This window comes from Corvus cornix, chromosome 7 (assembly GCF_000738735.6).
Source record: "Corvus cornix cornix isolate S_Up_H32 chromosome 7, ASM73873v5, whole genome shotgun sequence".
Lineage (NCBI taxonomy): Eukaryota > Metazoa > Chordata > Aves > Passeriformes > Corvidae > Corvus > Corvus cornix.
This window is the reverse complement of record NC_046337.1, coordinates 19,215,424-19,238,061: the sequence shown is the minus strand read 5'-3', so window position 1 is coordinate 19,238,061 and position 22,638 is coordinate 19,215,424. Positions and strand designations below refer to the sequence as shown.

The window sequence follows — 22,638 nt, the reverse complement described above, 5'->3', positions numbered from 1 at the left end:
TCACTGATAACTGAGGCAAAAAATATTGTTTCAGAATTTGCTGCTTGACTTAGCTGGAAACGAACATAGCAAGTCAAAAAATTGAAGGGCTTTTAATGTTCTGATTTAGCCTCTGGCATCAGCAACTGCAGAAAAAGAGAAGAAGCATATTTGGATATAGATATATCTAAAATGTCTCTAGTTCTAACACTTCTTTGTCATGATATGTAGACTTGGGGCTGTAAACCAGTGGATTGAGAGAAAGGACTTATGTATGTCACTTTTAAAATGTTAAACATAGTTTTGCAGACTTGTGCATATCAGTTCTCTTGTGTTTCTTCTGTCACACATTTTCTTAGTTTCAGTTTCCTATCCCCATCCATTTCTACTAGACTGAAAGCACCCTAGTTTCTTTTGAGCCTTAAGCAATTTGGACCTATTAGCTATGGATAGAAGTGCTGTAAGGACCTTTCCTGAGGGAGGAGCTGTCAGCTGCCTTGGACAGTGTTCCTGGCTGATCTGATTGTGACCCTAACAATTCCCTTGGTGGCTGATTTTTTAATGTACACTTGCCTTTTCTGTGTGGTAAGTGCCATACAGATAGTAAATCTTTAACAGGTAGCTGCTATCTCATTCCAGCAGCTTAACAGCCAAATGACAGTGTTTCATTTTGACACTGGCTGTTTTCCACTCTTGAAAGCATCATATGGCTGTGCTTTGCTGTTAGTGTTGCTGTTACCTCTTGATGTGTACTGGTTAACAAGTGTTTGCATCATCTCAGGGATCTGCTTTTTAGCCAAGATCATGTGATGACTAAATAGTAGTCATCAAGGCAATTGACAAGAAAGCATTTAATCATGTGAGCATTTTTTTGTGTATTTAGCTGCTGAGTCCTATACCTTGATCTTGAAACATCGTATACTAAACATATTTCCTTCTTCCAGTAATATATATAAAGGGGGCTAGGTTGTAAACTCATGCATGGAGTTTTTCCAGAAATTTTTTTATTTACCACTGAAGTAAATGGTAAGGTTTTAATGGACTTCAAATAACTGTTTATTTTGGGACCACATTTTATTAATACAGAGGGAGATTTTAGTCCCATTCTTCTTGGTGGCAATCTGGAAGTAGAAGAGAATTCAAACATCTCTTTTGCTCTTACCAAAAGTTAGCAGCGATGCCTTTTCATTTAATTTAGAATTGACCTGAAGTAATTAAAAGTAAGTTGAGAAGAACCATCTCCACAGTGCTGAACAGGCATGATCTGCTCTTGATAGTATGGTAATTTGTAATGGAGAAGCTTGGATATTGATTAGTAAATGACAACTGAGCATGAAAGTGTTAGAAAGAAAGGGGTTTACATAAGCATGTGGCGAATCCTCAGGAGGCTAATGCTTCTTTACAAATGCTCTGTTCTGTTGTGTTTATATGATCTCACAGGAGCCTTCAAGTTCTGATTCACAAAATTACATTAATAAACAGACTTCCTCTTATTCCTCCTTTGGTTCATCTGTGTGCATAGTACCATGACTTCAGAAGTCAAGGAAAAAAAAAAGGAGGCAGGGGCAGGAAAGAAGTGAGCTGTGATTTCTGTTGAGGTAGGAGAGGATTCTCACTTGCTCTGTCCTAGATCAATAGCTAAATTCCCACAGCTGAAGCATAAGAAAATTGTAAGGCAGGGAGCATAACTGTATAGAAAAATGAAACCTGGTTAAACCTTGAATATGGGGTGAATGGATATGTTTACTTTCTAAAATTTTATTCCCTCATTCTCTTTATAATATTGAAAATAAAGTGTCAGTTTGTATTTCACTGTTGTGAGTCTATTAACTATGTTCTGTAAATAAAGTTGAAATAAAGTTTTAATTAATCAAAACCGAGATAAGAAACAGATACTACAGATGATCAGTACAGGTATTTAATACTTAAAATTCTGCTTTTAATAAAAAATACAACACTTGTGAAATAAGCTAACACTATGAAAACAAGGCTACATGGGGAGCTGTGTTTATCTTGTGCTTTCTGCCTTAAGCAAGTGGAAGGAAAAAATGGGTGACAAGTTATTGAGAGAAGGCAGATGACCTTTTGAATTTGAGTGACATTTGGTGAGGCCAAATAACATTTGTCTCTCCAGCATTTTTTCCAGCAAGAAAAAAAATGTGAGTAAAATTTTTTTTAAACAAACCTGCAAGCCCCAGTCTTCTGCACTTTCCCCCCCTCAATTATTTTTCTTTTGTTGTATGCACGAAGATCTTGCCCCAGAGATGTAGATGAAAATTGGATGAGTACAGCTCTAGGATGTACAACCCACCTATAACTGATTATTCCACTTCATGTTGATGTGAACTTCTGCTTTCTTTGCAGTCTGAATAAACAAGTAATGTGAATTTTTCTGTGGTTTTAATTACAACAACAACTGCAGTGAGATAGTGCAAATGCCAGACTGCTTGCCCTTGCTCCTTAGGCTATGCTGCCCTGTTTTTTCCATTCTAACTTAGTTTGCTTCCATGGTAGTTTCAATGCAACTCAAATTTTAGGTGGTAGGAGCATCTGTGGGGCTGAAATTTTATATAAGTGAGATAATTGTGATGTGTGTGTGTGTTTTGTTAAAGCACACTGACTTAGACTTGGCCAGTGTCATTAGCCCCTGGTGGTGGGGAAAATTCTGTCCTGGTGGGAATGGGACTTATTAGGAGTATGAGGAGGGGAAAGGCTGACTGATAAAAGGTGCCATGTGGCACCACTGTTACGGTGCTTTTCATAATAAAGTCCTACTGTTTTGGTTAAAGATGAGCTTATTTCTGGTTCTAGAAAAGAATACATATTCTGCATTCTGCTGTTGTCTCTTCCACTAATGAGTCAGCTGTGGTGGTTAACATTCTGTCAGTACCTGTATTCCTGGACAATTAGCTCCGTACATCAGTCTTTGGAAACCACATGTGATGACTGAGTAGCTGAAGTCTGAAAATGAGGCAAGCAATTCAGAGACAAAAAGTGTTCTTACACACATGCACACATGCACTTCTTTTGGTTTACCTTGTCTGAGAATATTTTTCTTACATTGGGAAGGAACAATGTACAGTTACTTAGCTATGGTAGGATGCATCTCGTCCAGGAGTACAGACTGTCCCTGAGGGCTGTGTGGAAGATGCTGAAGCTTGTGTGAAATTGTCATGGGTTAGCCAAGCATAGTCCTGTAAGTGATGTTCTTGGAAAGGGGTGCTTACAGCTCCTCTGTGACCTGACAGAACCTATCAGCTGGCCAGTTTGAATATGGACAATTCTTTAAGCCACTTAAAGTTGTGACCACCTCTGTGATGCACACTTAAGAATAGAAGCCCTGAGGCAGACTTGCTCTGTCTCATTTCCAGTGCTGGGACAGGTGGCTGCAGGCCCCATGCAGGGGCCAGCGGGCCCAGCCCAGGCCCTGCTCGGGCCAGGCCAGGCCAGGCCACGGCCATCCTGGAGCCGATGGACCCTGTTCCACCCGCGGAACCCCCCCACAGCCCTGCTGTGGGCAGATGGGCAGCTCCCCCTCTCCAGTGCGGCCAAGATTCTGCTGCTGTCTGGCAGAGGTCATGTGACCAACAGTGATAAACAAAATTCCAGCTGCAAGGCCAAGGTGAGATTAACCCTTTTAGTGCTGTGAAGAGCTGAAAACCTGAGGGAGGAGAAAGAGGAGATGCTTAAAGCTGAAATTCTGTTGTAAAGCTATGATATATCAGAGTACCCATTGTAATTTCATGAAGGCATGGGGGGTGGAGTGTTCAACTCGTACTTGTGAGCAAAAGCACCTGCGCTGAGATAAGCAGATGCTGATGCAGCTGTAATTTGATGAGAAGCTTTAACAGGGAGAGGTGGAAGCGATGAGGACTTTTGCTCCAAATGGGAAAGGAGAAAACCTCAGTTCTTAGAGATTAAATGTTCCCAGAGCTGGGTAAAGAGAACTTTTATTTCTGAACGGCTCAACGTTAAAATTGTACCCCAAAAAACTTCGAGTGGACCCTCGAAAGCAGTTGTGGGAAAAGCTGCAAGTCGGGGGGGAAGGGACTCACATGCGAGCAGAGAACCAACCCGGGCGGCTGTCTCGTTGTGATAATGTTTTCATAGCATGGACAAGAGAGACTCCTCTTCCTAAATGGATTGAACAAGGTTATTATGGAAGTGGTAAACAGACTGAACATCTCAAGGGTTGTCTTTTTAAATTTTCAGTGGGAGAAGGGAGAAAGGTGGGGGGAGGAGAAAAGTTCTGAAGGTGTGGTACGATTTTTTTTTTCTTTTAAGTCTGTTAATAAACTTCTTTATATTCTTTCAAGTTTGGTGCCTGCTTTGCGTTCCTCCTAATTCTTATCTCACGGAAGATAAGCAGTAATGAGTATTTTGGGCCAAACCACTACACTAAATAAGTACACTAAATAAGTCACCCCAAGACAGAAATAGAAGCTGATGTTTTAGATAACTCTGCATAAGAAATGGTGGATAAATTTGTGAGGGTAAAAAAGGTAATAAAAAAAAATGGAAATCTACTGCCTGATACATAATCAAAGTATGCCAGCATGATTTAGTCCTAAAGTTTAATTCCAAGATATCTCATTTTCTTGAATTGCACTTACATGACGGACATTCTGCTTTTAAGGACAAAAGAAATAATGACATTTAACGGCTCTAATTTACAGTTGTATCATTACACAAACAATTTTCTCTTTTAATTCAACAACACAGATCTTTTGTCAGTCATGTGGAACACAGATAATTGACTGTAGCAGGAATTATGCTATCATTAGGTAATTATTTGAAGGCTTTATTTTTAAGTGTGAATGCCTGGAATCTCTTTCATGTCTTATGATTTTGTCAGTACAACCATGTCAATCTGAACAGCTGCATAATTTGTTTATTCTCCAATCCTGATTTTGGTAAATATTAGCATTGTTTTGCAAATAACTTCCTTCAAAACAAATATCTTCCTCTTACATCCTAATGACAGGATTGCCAAAGTTTGTAGGTGGGGGGCTAAGCGGGTGGCCCTCGTGCTTTTTCGAGTTCCTTGAGGAAGCATTATTCCCTTGAAAATCAGACCTAGCAGTCTTGGTGTGCACATCAAGTGGTCCTGATGTAAACAAAATAATTATGAAGAGTTGCAGAACATGCTTTCACAAAGTGAGAAGTTCTAGATTCTGAAATTACTTTGCCAGAAAGATGGCTGCCAGAATGTCTTAGCATGGTGTGCTTTGGTGTCATCCTTACTCAAACATTTGGAATTCTTCCCTTTGGAGGTGAGTGCATAATGAAAAGCAACTTTCAGTGTAATAAAATGCACAAAAGTACTTAAAATTTACTACTTCTAAAAAGAGATGAGGGATGGGCTGGTTTTATCCATGATAATCAAGGTATATTAGTCTGTAATGGCACGGAGCTAGAAGCACATAAGAGGTATTATAAGAAATGGTGAAGAGGTCTGAGTTGGCATTTTAAAATAGAAATAACTTCTTCACAAATGCATTTGAGAAAATAGGAACCATTAAGAAATGATGAAGAAGATAAAATTATTAATCACAAAGATACTAAGTGCCTTTCTTCCAATCCTATTTCTAGATAGCAGAAATAAAGTTTGTGTGCTGCTGCATGATAAGAGTGTAATGGATGTAAGTAAAAAAAAAAAAGGAACAAATGAAACGCTGCTTGGAAACTCTGTTTACAAATAAATCAACAAATCCAAACGGTTGTCACCAAGGGAACTAGCAAACTAATTTGCAGCTACAGTGACATTAACTAGAACCAGAAAAGTGTCTAAAGGCTGGAAAAGAGCATGAGGAGCTTTTAGGGGAGAACTCAAGTGCATCTTCTATTTGGTGGATTATATAATGGGATACATAATTTATGGAAATCAATAAATGTCTGGAAGGTAATGGAATAAGAAGCAAAAGCACTTACAGGCTTCTAGCAAATTAATCTTGCCAAACTGCCATTGTTTTGCTTTCCTGAATAGTTGTATACCATTATAGAGAAAGCAGCAGTATCCTAAGTTCAAAATAGTTCAGTGTAACAATTCTCAATAGCAAAGTTGGATTGCTGAATACATATCAAACTTTATTGAATTTTCACCTTGACTAAAATAAACTGATTTGACTTCTTAACTTTTTATTTGGGATAGTTTGGAATTTGGAGACAAAGTAACATACACCCCGTGTGCAGCCAGCTGGAGGAAAGAGTGTATCAGGAGCAGCTCATCTTTCATAGAGCTGTGAAAAGCTGGTAATTTTCATAAGAGTTCGTAATTACTTAGTGCCTTTTTATATGGTAGATGTTCTACTTATGGGAGGTCTGTGGAAAGATATCATTGGGGAACCTAATGTATTAGGTTTCTTGGTCACAGAATCAGAACGGTTTGGGTTGGAAGGGACCTTAAAGATCATCTGGGTCTTACTTTGTTTACCTCTGCAAAGGTGCGAAAGTTTTTATTTGCTTGATTTGTTTCTTCCAAAGCATGTGCCGGAAATGAATATTTGAGTTTCATCTCACATTCAGTCAGGACATTTCTTATTTAAGAATAATGCTACATTTCTGTGCATTTTCCCTTTTTTCTTGGAAAACAAGTTTTTGTCAAAAGGGAACTTGGAGATGGGTCTTAAGTTGATTTTTTTTTTAATATTATTCTTTTTTGTTGTTATTATTTGTTTTAACAGAAAGCTATCCATGTTTTTCTAGGACAGAGAGAAAGGGGGAAAGACTGAGGTTCATACTAATTCTCTGTTGAGCAAAAATAGACAGTGCAATATTCCATGTAATGGCAGCAGACTTCTACAGCAGAAGTAAATGAGCCTTGTAAATCTGTACCTGGCTAGCTTCATTATTTGCAGCTTTGTGTTAGTGATCTTAAATTCCTATAGTTCTTTACTTAGAGTAGAATTTTGGGAACCCAAAACTCCTTCAGCTTTGAAGCATTTAGTAGATTCAGTGAGTGAGTACTTTTCATTTAAAGCACTGCATGTGGCATACTCATTTTTCAGGGTTTGCTATCTTGCTGTTGTCTGTGTTGCCAATCATTTTGGGTTTTGTGTTTCTGCATGTTGCTGCTTTTGGCTCTGTAATATTCTTAGAAGTACTTAGCAAGCAATAACAGCTGTAAGTCACAGCTGAATATGCCTGCCTATTGGATTTAGTTTTCCCACAGCAAGACTTCATGGCCTGGTATGCTGAAATATGAGCTTGCATACAGTTTCCTTGCTGAGAAGAAGAATAATGAACTGCAAAATTCTGTTGCTATTAGCATTTCAAGTGGATTGAGCTATTCATTAGAAAAAGAGCAGGCTAAGGCAATTAGGTTCCTCCCTGTGCTCAGTTGACTTGCCATTTCCAAAAATGAGATGGACGTCTGTTTTGCAGAGGCTAATGCTTTGTTGATGGTAGAAATTATTAACTAAACCTGAAGCTGTAAACATGCGAGGAATGGAGGCTTGGGGCACAGTATGAGGCTGTAAAGGAATTCTTTAATATTGGTATTAACTCCCTTATGACTGTGTCACACACTGAACTGGTTAAAACACTCTTTGTGGCAACCAGGAAGACAGGAAACCTTGGGATTTAACATTTTACTGTTCATTTTATGTGTAGGTAGAACCGCACTGATGAGACAAGGGTGGTCAGTTGAAAGAATTTACTCATTTTGAAATGGTTTTATAAACACTTGATGCCTTAGGTTTTAACTTTCGTATTTTTCAAATCCTGTACTGCCTAGTGTGTAACTCTGAAGTTCCTTGTTGCCTGTTAATTTCTGCTCTCTCGTGCTGGTTACACATAACAAAGCCTCTCCAGGCCTCCTCTCCGAGGACACTCAGACCATCCTAGGCCCCAAAAGTACAAACCAAAAGCCTCTAAAAGGGGGGGCAAGCTTGGGGAAATTACATCATTAATTGAAGCTTTACTTGGAGAATTAACCCTGCTATGCAAATGAACCAAACATAAAAGTGTGAAGAACTCATGACCTGCGGTCCATCTTGGGGTCCATCCTGGCAGTAGCCTCTGGACTCCCCAGGGTGAACCTTTGAAGGCCCTTCAAATAAATACCTGCCTTTATTCCCTTATTTTTGTCTAGTCTCTGATTTTAGGTGGCCACTTCAGGCATCAACTGTGCATGACCGCTGCTTTTCAGCAGCTAACATTTGCTGGATACTTTGTCTCTTAAACATCTTTGTATAAATGTTAGCTCAGATAGGGAGCTTTAAGTCCAAGTGAATCTTCTGTTGCTCTTGGAGGAAAAGGTACACATGACTCAAACTGTGTTGAACTATTAGAGTCAATAGGCAGAGTGTCTTTTGAAGATGAAACTATCAGAGGACTTAATTTTTTCCTTTACGTTACCGTATGCATTTTCAACTCAAGCATATTTTTCTGGTAGTTTCCCCAAAATACTGCCATGAAAATGCAATGCAGTCTTTCCAGTCTGGGTGCTTTGGGAGAGCAGTATTTTCAAGGAAATACGCGCTACAAAAATGTGGTTTTCAATGCCAGATGTATTCTTTGGATGTAGGAACTGAATAGTTGTTCTGTTCTTCATTACATTTTAATGTATGCACTGACTGTTTTTCAGGAACTCCAGGAAAGAACTTAATGACATACGGTTTGAGTTTACTCCAGGCAGAGGTAAGGCTCCTGTAACTGAATTATTCTCTTACTGCTTAAAAAGGTATTTCAGAAATGGATTACTGCTTATGGTTAATGCAGACTGCCTCTCTGGAATGTTTCCTACTGTGCAGAGCTTTATATTGAACCTCAGTGGAGTAAGAATTGCAAATGCATGTAAATTCTAGTGACAAGGTTGCATAATACATACATTAGAAGACTTTATTCACAGTATACTTTTATCAATTTCATGTCTTATTGAAATGATCTATATGGTATATAAGATCTTGCCTAGAAATATTTCCATTTTCACATTTGGAAAACATCGTAGGAAATAGAATACAGTAGCCATAAAGGTGTGTGTGGTGATGGTGGTAATATTTTAGTTGCTTTCCCTTTTATAATAAAAGAAGGTCTATTAACGAATATAAAATGCACACCATTTCTCAAATGCTGTCTTCAACTGAAAGTTGAGCTGTATCTCTAGCTTTAGTATTATCACCAGAAAGAAATTCTGGTACTGAAATTTTAAACTCTACTGCATACTTGTAGAACTGTAGGCTTTCCAGTGCTAAGAGTTGTAAGGACTTGTACAGTTGCCTTTGTTTGAAGAAAACCAAGTATTACTGGGATAAAATGCACAGAAGGCTAATATTTTGAGTAATAAGCTATCGTCCTTGGTAAATTGCAGCCCTTTGAACTATGAACCTATTTCATATTCTTTAGAAGTCAGTATTCACTTTATTTAGAATAGTCTTCAAAGAGCTTTCACCTAAAAATAAATCCAGATTGGAAGAGGTATTTCTTTCACAGTAAATCATAGTATCTTTGATGTACAGTAGTTCTGTGCATGGATATATTCTGTGTCATCTACCTGCCCTTCTCGTTGATTTTGGCAATGAGTAATAACAAAAGAGGCCTGTTACTTAACTGGGAGCAGAACATCTTGGTTTGCCAAAAGAGTTGGTTGGGAAGCAGTTACATAAGCCATTTGAGTATTCTTACTTGCTCAAACAATAAGAGGATGTACCAGGACTGTTCTGTAGTCAGTCACTGAGGCAGCCAGAAGGCAGCTGTGTTTCTCACCTCCGGAAACCACATCTGGCTCAGCTACCTTGCTTTTCACCTCTGTGTTTCTTGAGGAAATGATGCAGCTTCATCTAACTGCCTCAAAGCATGAGCTCCGTTAGGATGTTTGGTGTTGGGGCCACGTTACAGTTGAGACCTAGATAGAATTTAGGCTTGTTCCTACCTACTTACATCTAAGCCTTCTAAGGTCTTTATCCAGGGAAAGTACTAGTCACAGGGACTTAGGAATTAACCTACTCAGGTACAGCAGTTAGTAGAAAATCAGTCCAAAGCTTTGAATTTCCTGAGTCATAATACTTAAAAGCTATTTAAAACCTAGATCTCAAAATAATGACTGTTCATATAACTCCTTTACCCCACTTGTAACAAACAAGAAAGCATATTCAGCATGTCTCTGTCTAGATATGCAGAACAATGGAGGGCATAAAGAAAACAGTGAAAACCACGCTAAAGCTTTATTTATTTTCTTGGTTGTGAAAATACTGAACTTGTAAAATGTGTACAAGTATGCAGCTAGATAACAGAGGAGAAATGCTGGTGGCCAGGAGAGGTCTGTAGGGGATTTGCAATGAATCAAGTCATTACCTTGTGCGATTTGCTGTGCAGACGCTGATAAGATAATTATCTTTTTTCCTCCTAATTAAAGGAATTAAATCCTGCCTCCATGGGTGTTTTGGATGGAATTAAAATACATTTTTTGATAAATTGCATTGGATGACTGATACTTCTTGTTGTTTTTGTGGGCTCTTACACTTATTCCTTTCACCTTTTGGACAGACACAGCAGATGGCGTTTCTCAGGAACTGTTCTCTGCAGGCCTGGTTGATGGCCATGATGTAGTTATAGGTAAATTACATTTTTGTTTGCAATTATGCTCTTGTGACAAGTTTGTGTTAAATGGATGTGAAAAAAATGTTTTCTCTGATAGTGGTTTTCAGAAAATCTTTTTTGTTCTAATTTTGCTTTCATGTATGCATAGTTCAATCAACAAGGCAATTTTGATACCAGTCCAAGGATTGCTTTAGGAAGTCAGATCTCTTCAGTGGTTTGAGAGGGGTAATATAATATAGTTGTCCTGAAGGATTGTTGAAATTCTATGATTGATCATTTTTGTGACAACTTCATTTTTTTGTTCAATAATAAAATGATTTGTCAGTAGGATTTTGCAAAGTCTGCTTTGGCAGCTCTGAAGTTAGTAAGTCTTCTGTTTGGGTTCATAGGAGGAGGAGCAAGACTGTTCAGGACCTATGGAAATTGCACCTAGTGTTGTTATTTCTGTGTTAAAAAAAAATAAGTGCAATCAGAAATGTTTTCTGGTAGCTGAAAAATACTTCTTTATTTTTCTTTTCCATGCTTAGTAATGTTTTATTATTTTCTTTTACTTGAAATTCAGTGCCTCATAAGGATGATTAATTTGGAAGTGCTTATTTCTCTGTACCGTCTTCCTTTCTTCTGGATGCTCAAGACCAGTAGATGTATAGTCACCAAAATCAGAGGGGGATAATATATGCTAGGTGAGGGAGAACTGAATTGAGAAATACAAGCAAGTCAGTTTTTGTGTTGTGGCAAAAAAATTCTTACCAGTACGTTAAGATTTCCTTACCAAACTCCTCAGTGGTATGGAGAGTGTTTTACAACTCCGGAAGTTCATGACTTGCCTGGAATATTATCTAAAATACACTCTCTCTGCATTTGTAGTTAAACTCCTTCTGAGAGAAGCCAGTACTTTTTGCTTTTGGATGATCAGAATCTAGATAGATTCTAGCTGATCTAAGAAATAAAATTCCTATCTAATCTTTTACCTTTATTTCTAAAGAAAAAGTATTTTAGGGAGGCTTGCAGATGGTACAGGCTGTAGGCACTCTCAAAGTCACTTCTGCTGCACTGTTATTTTAAGGGTTCAGGCAGAGCAGTTGCTTGGCCTTAGTTTGTTCTTTAAACATCCAGTATGAAAAATGTCATTACCACACCGCTGAAAATATTTTTGGTAGAATTTTCATTTAGGGAAAAAAAAAAAAATTCTGGCTAACAAAAGAATTGTTATTTGTTGGCTATCCCACCTGCCTGGGCAGTCAGGTGGCATTCTGAGTCACAGCTGGTGACTTGCTACAGTGCAAGTCCTCCTGGGACCCAGTGAGAAATCTTTTCCTTTCTTCATTTTCCCTTTGCTGCAAAGTTCTCTTTCAATGCAAAGTGCAGTACTTCTGTGGAAATGGCAGCGTGAATGGGATTTCTTATCATATTGCAGGGTGCATGATGGGAGAAAGGCAAATGAAAATAGATGTTCTTCATGTGACAAAGTCCCATCCCATAGTGATAGGACTTTGGCCCTTGAAGAAGCACAAATATTTAAACAAGCTTTTCCCTAGCAGGCTTGGTTAGAGACACTGTCCAGTTAGTGATAAAAGTTTACTTTCTTGCTTAGTCCCTGTTTTGAATTGCATCAGACTTTGATTTTTAGGATTATGATGGTTCCTTCTGTACTTTCATGTTTTATTTTTTTATTGTGGTACTAGAAAGTATAAGGAAATAAAATTTCTTGTATATAATGAAATGAATCAACTTATATTTAATTTCACTAATTTATATTTAGTTTATATTAATCTTTTTTTAGTTTCTATGGTGGGATTTTTATGATGTAGCTTACCTCAAGCTCCACAGGCACAAATTCTTGAATGAATTTGTATTATAATCTTGTGTCTGCTTCACCTGTGAAGTTTTCAAGTATGTTTCGACATTGTTACCTTCCTAGAAAATTACTTAAAATTTCATATTTTATTGAAAGAAGAGTTCTGCAAAGTGTGATTTTGCTTTTAATTAAGTAAAAAATTAAAGTTGTATTTTGTTAGAATATTTCACTGTAACAGTGCAATCTTAAGAAGTGTTTCAGTTTAAAGCCAGAGGTCATATAAGAGAGCAGATGGTGCTTAAAATGCAAATCTGCTTACAAAACTAATTTTCTGTGTAAAATTATGTTAGCACCTCGTTCACCCAAAATGATAAGGTTTAAAATCTTCCTATATAGGAAGAAGGGAATAGTATAGAAGAACTTGGTTAACCTTCTTCACCAGAAGAACTGATTCCATTAGTTTCCAGATTGAAAGCAGATGATAAATTACCTTTCATTTTTCAGCTGATTCAGGCAGAAATTCAGCCTCTGTAACCTGAATGAAAACAAAGAGACTGAGACTGTCTCATAAAAGTTGTTCCTGTAGATTCTTTTCATGGATGTTGAAACATGTAGAGACTCAGACAAAAGAGGAAGGTGAAAATACCTATTTTTGTTGAACTCAACAATTTGTCAGCATAATAGCTGATCTTCTGAAAGGATACTTAAATAGGGGTCAGCAAAAGCTGTTGGGAAAGTATGGCCGTGGCATATGTGAGCTGAAATTGTTAGTGTATAGAATTTAACAACTGACATGTAAAGTTCTATAGAATTCACTGCTAAGCATCAACATGCTTCACCTTTTGAGTGTTGCTGGATTTGCTTCACTTAACACAGGCTTCCCAGGAAGATTTCCTTTCTGATGTACTTCAAGTTCAGCTACCTGTTCTGCAGAGAAGCAAAAATCCCAGCTTGCATGTTTAGTTTTGGTCTGATTGGCTGGTTTCTTTTCCTTTAGCATTGTTTCACAGAAGGTCCACGGATCAAGGGAATCAGCACAGAGCATTTGTTTAAAAGCAGACTAGAGTTTGTGTTTGCAGAGGGGAAAATAAGCCTTGGAGCCAGTGGTGTCTTGCTGATGAGGTATTTTTATGCAGTACTGAAATATCTATGTTAAATCAGATCCGGAATATTTTCAAAATTCACTTTGAGATAATGTGTCTCTGTGTGTATGCAATATGTGTATATTATCTGGTAAACATTCATTGGGTAATGCTTCATTATATTTTTGATACCATAAGGAAAACTCAAATCATATCAGCAGTCAATTCTGTTGAAAATCACATAGTTACAGTCCTACTCCACTGGTATATATAATGTGCATATAATTACAATGAAGCCTTAGACTACAGTTAATTTTCTGGAGTCCTTGCTTAAATTTCAGAACCTGAAGGTGTATTTACAATTATTAAATTGCAGTATATATAAAACCACCACCCTCCTCCCTTCCTGAATACTGCTTAAATAAAACCCTTGATATCCATGCCATCAAGAAATGTGCATTTGCCCTCTACTATATTAATGTAGCTTTTAAAAGATGTTTTTGTCAAGGAAGTATCTCTGAAAATGTTGAGCATCATGGAAGATGTACCTTCACTTTTAAATACATCTGACATTAACTTCTGCTAAAAGTCTTTGATGTTGGAGATACCCACTTAGTAACCAGAGGAAATGCTTCCTGCTGAAAGGCCTAATGTGTTTAGAAGAACCAGCTGAAAACCCAATAGACTGTATTTTGTAGTGAGGTTATATTTTAAATGTATCAAGCTTTTTCATCAACATCTTGAATATTTTCTTAGAAGTGTGAATACAGTAGATGTCATAATAGTTTGATAGAGTTTACTTTGGTAAGTAAACAGAACTTAAATTGGCATCTAGAATTACAAAGAAAGCCCAACATGGCTGTGGATAAGTTATTGACCACGAGTTCAGAGAACATGCATCTGACCAAATCCAGAATAGCATTATTTCAAGGGTTGTTAAACAGTAAGTAATATATATAAAACATAATATAGCAGTAATATATAGTTACCAATTAATCACAGTATTAAAGCATTTAAAAGCATTAAAGCATTGAAACAGCTGACTGTCTTACAGTATGATGCTGTACCAGTGAAAAAGCACAAGCCCAGTTTGTTAGTACAGTTGCCTTACAGTGGCACTGATAATCTACATTCCTAGAAAAGCCATGGACTTACACAGTAAATATCCTTTGCTTTCCTAGGTTCTGCTCTGCATCTGCTTATACCTAGTTTTACTTTGGCTTGTTAGATTAGTCATCTGAAACTGAGTGAAGTGATGGCTTTTGTTCAACTAATTCCAACTCATCTTACTGTAATTAGTAAATGGGATAGAGCTGCATGAGTGGAAAACACTGCATATATTTATGTGCTCAAAGAGCAGTATGGGTGGGTAACTGGAATAGCACTACCATTTGAAGGCACCTTAGGTTTGTCATTTAATATCAGTAATATTTTGAGGTGCACTGATTTTTGTAATATTTAGGAAATTTTTTAGAAGTTTTGGGTTTTTTTTGTGTGGCTCAAACTGAGTGAAATAACTGAATTTTTAGTTAAGTGTATCACATTTTTATTTATTCCAAAGCTCAATGTACCCATAAACTTTCTAATGAGAAAATTCTTACCAATTAATTTCAGCTAAATTAGATAGACAAAATACTTTGTGTTTAATTTTAATATATTATCCAGAAAGAAAACATACAGATTTAATGAAAACCTGACTGTGTTTTAAGGCGTTTTGTAGAAACTTACGTGCCTTCAACATGTGTACATAACTCAGTATCTCTTTAGAAAGACATGCAAATGCATTGTAAGTGGAAGAATATCTCTAAAATCCCCGGGGTTTAAATAAGGACTTAAATATTTCAACACATCTGGCTCATTTAGAGCTAATGCACTGAAGGGTGACTCATAATGATGAGACTGCCAGGAGCTCTGGAAGCCTGAGCTGCACCTGCAGCTAATGAAGTTTTGTGTCTAATTGCACCTAAGTTATTTTAGACTTTAAGTGTTGGGTGCACTTGAGGAAGTGTATTGTGTGAAGCTGGCAGGTTTCACAGAAGTCAAATTCATCCCACCGTGATGAATTTTCAGTGTGGTGGAAACTTAAAGGTTCAAGGTTAAAAAAAAATTGTGTTAGGTGAATAATCACTGTTGCTGGGGTTATGGCAGAACTATAAATATGTATACTATAAATTCTCCCAAGTGTGCAAATTATTCTTCACACATACATATATGTGTGTTCATGTGTCACAGTGAATGTTCCTGTCTGACAGCCATGATAAAGCAAGTAATAATTTTTAGTTATTTTAAAGAAAAAAAAGGTATAATTGGAAAGCACCTTCAAAGAAAGTTCCTTTTTTCAACACACAGTCCACTGCTTCCTACTTAACTGTGTAAATGAGGAATAAATCTGTCTGGTTATTAGTGGGATTAGTTTGTGTTTTGCCTGATACAGTAAGTGATAAACTCTTTGGCTTGGAGTGTGTCTCCTGCCCTTCATAGATCTGAATCAAAGTTTCAAGGATTTCCCTTTCTAGTTAAGAAGAAAACAAAAAAAACCCAGTTGTGAATTTGAACCAGGAATTGCAAAAGCAGCAATATATGTAATGTTCCTGTTTTCAGTAGTAATTTACTTGCTGTTCTTTATTTCCTTGGCATTCACTTCTCTGCCAGTGGTTAGGATGTCAAAATAAGGATTTATTGAGGTTCTTCAAACTAGATGTATTTTATTTCAGAACCTAACACCATCACATCAGGGAGTCTTTTCTAAATATATTCTCCTTGTTTCAAGTTTCAGATACAAGGTATTGAAGTAGCCTGGCTGCTATTTCATCTTCTTAATAGTTTTGTCAGAACATTATCTATAATTCATAGCTGAACTTGGGACAGGAGGACTTGTGAAGATCTGATAGGGAGAGGAGATTACAAAGTAATAATATGCATAGCAGAATATGACCTGCCTTATTTCTGCATAGACCTATATCTATATATTTCAGATCTAATCCAGTGTGATGAAGATACTTGTTAGAGCTGTCTTCAGTATCTTGATGATTATCAAACTGTTGTCAAAACCTGTGTCTGAAGACCAGCACTTGATTTCTACATTCAGTTACAGGGAAATGATTTTTTCATTTTTGCAAATGAAATACTAATTCTTTTGTATAGAGAATGCAAGAGCACAATTTACTGTAATATTTCAGGCTTGTTAAATAGCCCTACTAGCAGTGTTGGGCAGCAGGTCTAAATTTTTATTTTAAATGTTCATTTGAGAATAGACTGAGGTTTAGAATGCTCAGGATCATCAAAATGAAGGGGAAATGATGAAATATGTATGTACTCATCCCTCACCTTCCTAAATAATCTACTCCATTAGGCACATGAAGAATCAAGGTCTGAAATAGATAAGTATTTAATTATCTAAATATATTCTATTTATCCTTTTATAATGGATAAGTAGAATATCCTTTTACTTTGTTTACTTATCCTTTTAGTTTGTTTTAAACATGCAGTGGTTTGCCTAAGCATTTTTCACATCCTCTGGGGGAAGAAAAAATCAATTTGAAATATCAACCACTTTTTTTTTCATAAGTTTCTGGGAAAAGGTACAATTTTCCAGCAGCATTAATATTTTAATTTATCAATAAAACCAATTATAACAGTTTTGGTCTTTTCCTTTTTTTTTCCCCCCTCTTCTCACAGATTGTAGAATGTAAAATGTTACCTTGGGATCAGCTATCCATACTAAGTAATTGAGAATTCAGGAGCTTAATAATGTGGTTTTGGAATTGAAATAGGTAGATTTCCAGCACTAACTTATTTCACCTTCTATTTGGATACAGTACTTCTGTCTCATAAAATACACTGCTTCTGTTGGGTGCAAATTTTTCCATCAGTTACCAGAGAAAAATTACAACTTGTGTATTACTTTATCAGTCCTCAGTTTTCCAGTTTTTGCCTGTGACCCTTGGATATCAATACTCCATATTAATGGGTCTTAATATGAAGATGTTTGACGTCTGCTATTATTTTGTCAAGGTGTTGGGGTCTTTTTTTTTTCCAGTTTGAGCAAGGGTAAGTATTTAAAGTCTTTATTTGTGGGTAGAAGTCGATCAGGAATATATGACTCTGATGTCTCTGCCATGCTTTTGAATAACCTAGGGTAATTGGTTAGTTATTAAAGCTTTGGTCCCAACCAAGTCTCTCTTTTTTTTTTTTTTTTCCTTTTGGAACAAGATAGCCTGGTGCCAAATGCTGGTTAATGTCCTTAATGTCTAAAATGACATGAATGAGCCTAAACCTAGGTTGTCTGTATAGAATAAGGAATTAATACAGTATTGGGGCTCAGAACTCATGAACCACACAGCTCAAGTGGTGTTAATAATTACTTTAAACTGTGGAAGGCGCAGGTTGAAATTGTTCTCTAGAATCCCTGTTCACTAGGATGCTGTAGGAGACCATTTTCAGTCTCTCAGTGTTCCTTTCAATGTAGAACTGCTTTGGTCTTCTGTCATCCTGTACCTGCCCTCTTTAATCTGTGTTTTCTGATTGTGAGGCTGCAAATTGAGCTGTTGGAAATTATCATAGTATCAAATGTTTAAATGGAGATAATATCCACTGTCTTTTATCTATATCTACTGATTCAGCACCACACTTTGAGAAATCAGACAAATTTGTGAGCCCTAATCTTCCTTTGATAAATTTCTAATGACAGCCTCTTCATGAATAATACATTCCTAAATGTTTTTAATGCTTCTGCCGTATCAGTGTCCAATAGCTTCCTCAGAAGAGAAGCCAGGTTTGCTGTTGATCTTTCTGGTTTTTTTTATTTCTTACTTATCAGAATCATGTCTGGGTCCTTATAGTTCTCTAGCAATAAACACTTGCTGGTTAGCTGCCACAGATCTTCAAATGCTTTAATATTTCTCTTGCTGTTGTTCTCAAACAACATAAACAGAAGGGATTTTTTTACTAGCATCCTGAATGGTTGAACTAATGGAATCACATTACACTTAAGTGACCTTTTTGATCTCTCTTTGAAGAGCCATTTAATCTTTCAGGCAGACAGTTTGTCAGCTATTAGATAATAACAAGACAGACAGAGATCTGGAGGAATTGTTACCAAAAGCTCTAAACACTGATTGTTTTCATTGTTTGCATAATATACTATAATCCAGTACTAGCTAGGTTTTAAAACTTAGTTTTGACTTGGTTCTGAACTTGCAAATGCATGAAAACCACTATGTAGTATGAAATATAAATGAATGCATAGATTGCAGTGAACCTCTTGCAATATGTGAAATGGCCTCAAGAGCATGCATAATAAATTCAGCCTTTTGGAGGAAAACCCTACCAGTAGCTGAATTTTCAGGAGTGATAATTCCACTGAAAAGTATATCCTGCTACTCAGGCACCCCGCTTCCTAAGACCCATACAGGAGAATACAGCATTAATCCTCAAACCAGAAGACTCCCAAGGCAGTTAATTATGGTGAGCTCTGTGTATCAGATGAAAATGGTAAAATAACTGCCTCCTGTTGGGGAAGAGGTAATATTTGAAACAATCAGCAGGAAAGCCAATAAATCTGTGGAGGTTTGAGCTTGTCTCTAACAGCCATACTGTTGATGAAGTAGGGAGCAGTTGAAGGTAGCTATTTTTTATAGACTGAGTTTTGGACTACATAAAAAATATTTCACTTTTAACTTATTAAAAATATTTTTCATTTTCTCAGAGGTTATAATTTTTCTCCTTTTTTTGGTGACAGTAATTTTGTGCCTGAATAATGCTTCCCTTTCCTCATATCTGAATTTCAGGATTACAATATGCAATAGCTTTGCAAACTACTGAACCTAAGCATGAATTCATGAGCTATTTCTGAGGTTGCCCATCCATTCTTTGCAAAATGGAAAAGCAGATGAATCATTATTCTTTTGAGAGCACCCCAGAAATATTGTCTCAAGCTTTAGATTCTGCTTGTGTCTGTGTTTATGCCAGATGGCTCTGGCTTAGTTGGCTGGGTAGGCATTGTACTGGAAATAGTTTAACTGTATTTCATATAGCTTTATTTACTGTCTCATTAATTTTAACTTTTCCAGAAGTTCTCCTTCTTCAGAAGCCATTAGGGTTAAGTTTCATGCTGTGTTAAGAATTTTAAGTAACCAGAGAGAGAGCTTTGTCACATCACAGGAGCAGAACAGCTATTAGAGACTGCCTGAAGTATGGTTACTCTCTTACATTTGTAAGACCTTAAAGGTGGCCTTTTTTTGTTCTGTTACCTTATATCGATAAGTCATTTTAAAACTGTAATTTATGTGGTTGGCCAAAATTGTCATATAGCAAAGAGTAACTTCTGTTATATACATGCCAAAGCCTCTAGTTATGTGGAGTTTTTTTATTTATTCCATCTGTAATTCGCAGCCTGTGTTGCGTATATTTATATGCTGGGTTTGACCTTTTATCCTATTGCATGTTCTGCAAGTGCAGGCACTTATTTGTCAGAATGGCACAACCATTTGTCAGTGAGCAAAACCTGCAAAAGAACCTGGAATGATTTGTGGTGTGTAGGTTGATTATATGTCCTTCAGAAGCCTTCTGAAGAAAGCGAACAGCACCTCATTTATTGTTGTAAACAACAAAAAGCCCCTTGTGCTAATGCTACCTGCTGCTAACGTTTGAAGAGAGCTTTTGCTTCAAGGCATGATTTGAAGTATATTTACCTGAGGTTACTGCTGGCAAAGATTTTTCCATCACCGCTTAATTTTTTCTTGTTCATGTTTCTTCTTCTGACTTTTATAGGTGCATGGCCATAACATATTGAGAAACATTCTGCAAAATAAAGTTGAGTATAGTATATACAGGTCTTGTAGAAACAGTGAATTCCCAACAGGATTTTAATTATCAATTAGTGCTTCTTGCGGGCGAGCTAATCTATGAATTTCACAAGTACAACATCCAAGACATGACTTCAGAGTACTTCAAAGAAAAATGGCTTTGTCAATAGGAACTGCAGTATACTTAACTTAGAGATATGGTGTAAAGTAGACCTAGAGACATATATTTTACAATGCTCTTCACGTTTCCAAATAATTTAAGTATCTGTGGAGAAAACAATTCCTGCCTGTCTAGAAAGTCCTAGTGTGAAACTCCTTTTCACTTTAGGGAGAGTGTTACTGTATTAAATTGACTTTGTTCACTGACTTGCAATACAAGAATTGTTGGGACTGCAGGGTGGGGAAAGGTGGTGAGAATGGGATGGTTATTTTCCTCTCTATTGTTTGCAGATGTAATTGGGTTCACCTGCATCTAGAAACTTTAGTCTCATTTGTCTTATTTAAGCCAAATTAGAACTTTGCACATGAACTGTACTAGGGGGGTTAGTGAGTCTTGGCCTAATAAATAATTTTCCCGAATGAAAAGAGCCTAAATCCAGTAGCTGGAGGAGATTTTAATCAATAAAGCCTAATAGTTCCACTTAATTGGGTTTTTTTACTTGCCTGAAGTGACCACTAATTCTGAATTAGGGTTGTATTAAAAGACAAGTGAGTAAATAAAACTGTGTCCCCTGTAGCCTTTTACTGTACACTGTTCTTGGCTTTCTTGAGGAATGATAACCATCCAAAATACCACTAATTTCTATTATACTGTTTAGGTAACAACAACAACAAAGCATTAAATATTTACATATATTGGAAGTTTAATTTTGCTATTTTTACTTGGAAATTTTTAATCTCTTCACTGGTAAAGAATCAATCAGCCTGAAGGGTCAGAGCTTTTCAAGACTTCAGTACGACTTGTGACATCCCTGATGCCACTTACCCCACTGTATGCTAGTTCATTAAAACACTTGCTGATCATGGGCTGCTGTTTGCAAATGCAGTAATAATACCTTTGCCAGTAGCTGCCTTAGGGCGGCTGGAGGGTTTTGCTCTCGGGGGGAATAGCCCAGCAGCACACTGACTTGCCTTAGTTGTTCCACAGCTGTTCAGCATTAAATTAAAAAGGCTGCCCCTCCTGAAGATACACATGCACTTGAAGCTCGTATTTTTGTAACATTTTATTTAGGTGAAGTTAGAAATCTTGGGATTTAGGACCCAATGCCTATCTGGTTTTGTAGCACTGTCCTCATTTCAGTGAAGCCAGCTAACACTAGCTAGAGAATTTGTTCTTTTTTTTTTTTTTTTAAGATACCTTTTACAGAGATTTGGATAAGCCAGAGCTGAGCTGCTCTTGAGTGCATGATTGTATTTACAGATTTTTAAGACATAAAAAATCGAAGCTATTCTATCCTGGCTTCAGGAGCTATGAGGCTGAATGTTCCTTTTTGCCTACATATGAGGTTCTAAGTGTTAATTGTAATGAAAAGCATTATTTTTAGCATAATTATTTGCATGTATTTTATCAGGTAGGAGGTACTGTAATAAAATTGACTTAAAAGATTGTGGAAGTGAATTGTGTGATTAAAATAAAAACCGTTTGTAATGGCTAGAATGAAGATTATGAAGCTTAAAAATGGAAAGAATTTCTATTATAGTGCCTGTAGTTGAGTTCATTTAACTGTGAAGGTTAATTTTTTTCTTTATAAAAAGTGTTCTCTACAAAATGTACCTTATGTTTGCTTTTAAGTCCCATCTTCAGTTTCAAACACCCTTTCATCTCTGGTTAAGTTTATTACAAGTGTATAAAACATCCTTGATGCTATTTTAGTTGTATAAAGAAAATGAGACCCACAGAAAATTGATTTGCATTTAACAGTGGTAGATTAGCCTAATTGTTTACTTCTCGAAATTCCCTTGCTAGATACTGTACTTCCCCTGTGAGGTGAATTTCTGTTATTACACAGTGGATCGTGCATGATCAGGCACAGTGGGAGTGAAAATGTTGTCATCAGAATGTTAGAAGATGGAGGAAGCAGAAACCTAAGTTTGTAGCAGTAGGACATTGAACATGCAAATGTTTGGTGTGTATCTTCCACCGTATGAACTATGTGGAGAGAGTTATTTATGGGCAGCATCTACTTTCTTGCTGCTCTGCTTTATGGTACTCACCTATTCAGTGTACTAAGAAATGTCTGCTACTTAATACCTGTTCGTTTCCTTTTTATAATCTTGTTTAAACAGCTCTGCCAGGTGTGAAATATTTGTCTCATGCTCATATCCTGTTGATGACATCTTGTGCTCATACATCAGTCTTGAACAAAGGCCCTTTATGATTTGGTCTGAGTTAGTTCAGGATCTATGACTGTGCAAAGCTGGGGAGCCCGTTCCG

General features: G+C 36.9%; 1 protein-coding gene across 4 annotated transcripts in view; it reads left to right on the top strand.

The window, feature by feature from the left end:
• The window catches only part of STK39 (serine/threonine kinase 39), an 88,645-nt gene that overhangs the window by 59,490 nt on the left and 6,517 nt on the right, over positions 1–22,638 (top strand). For all 4 annotated transcript variants that reach the window (XM_039555057.1, XM_039555056.1, XM_010406833.3 and 1 more), the window contains 2 exons: positions 8,567–8,619; positions 10,465–10,533. In XM_039555057.1, the coding sequence (XP_039410991.1) occupies positions 8,567–8,619; positions 10,465–10,533 (122 nt within the window). The remainder of the gene's footprint in view (positions 1–8,566; positions 8,620–10,464; positions 10,534–22,638) is intronic.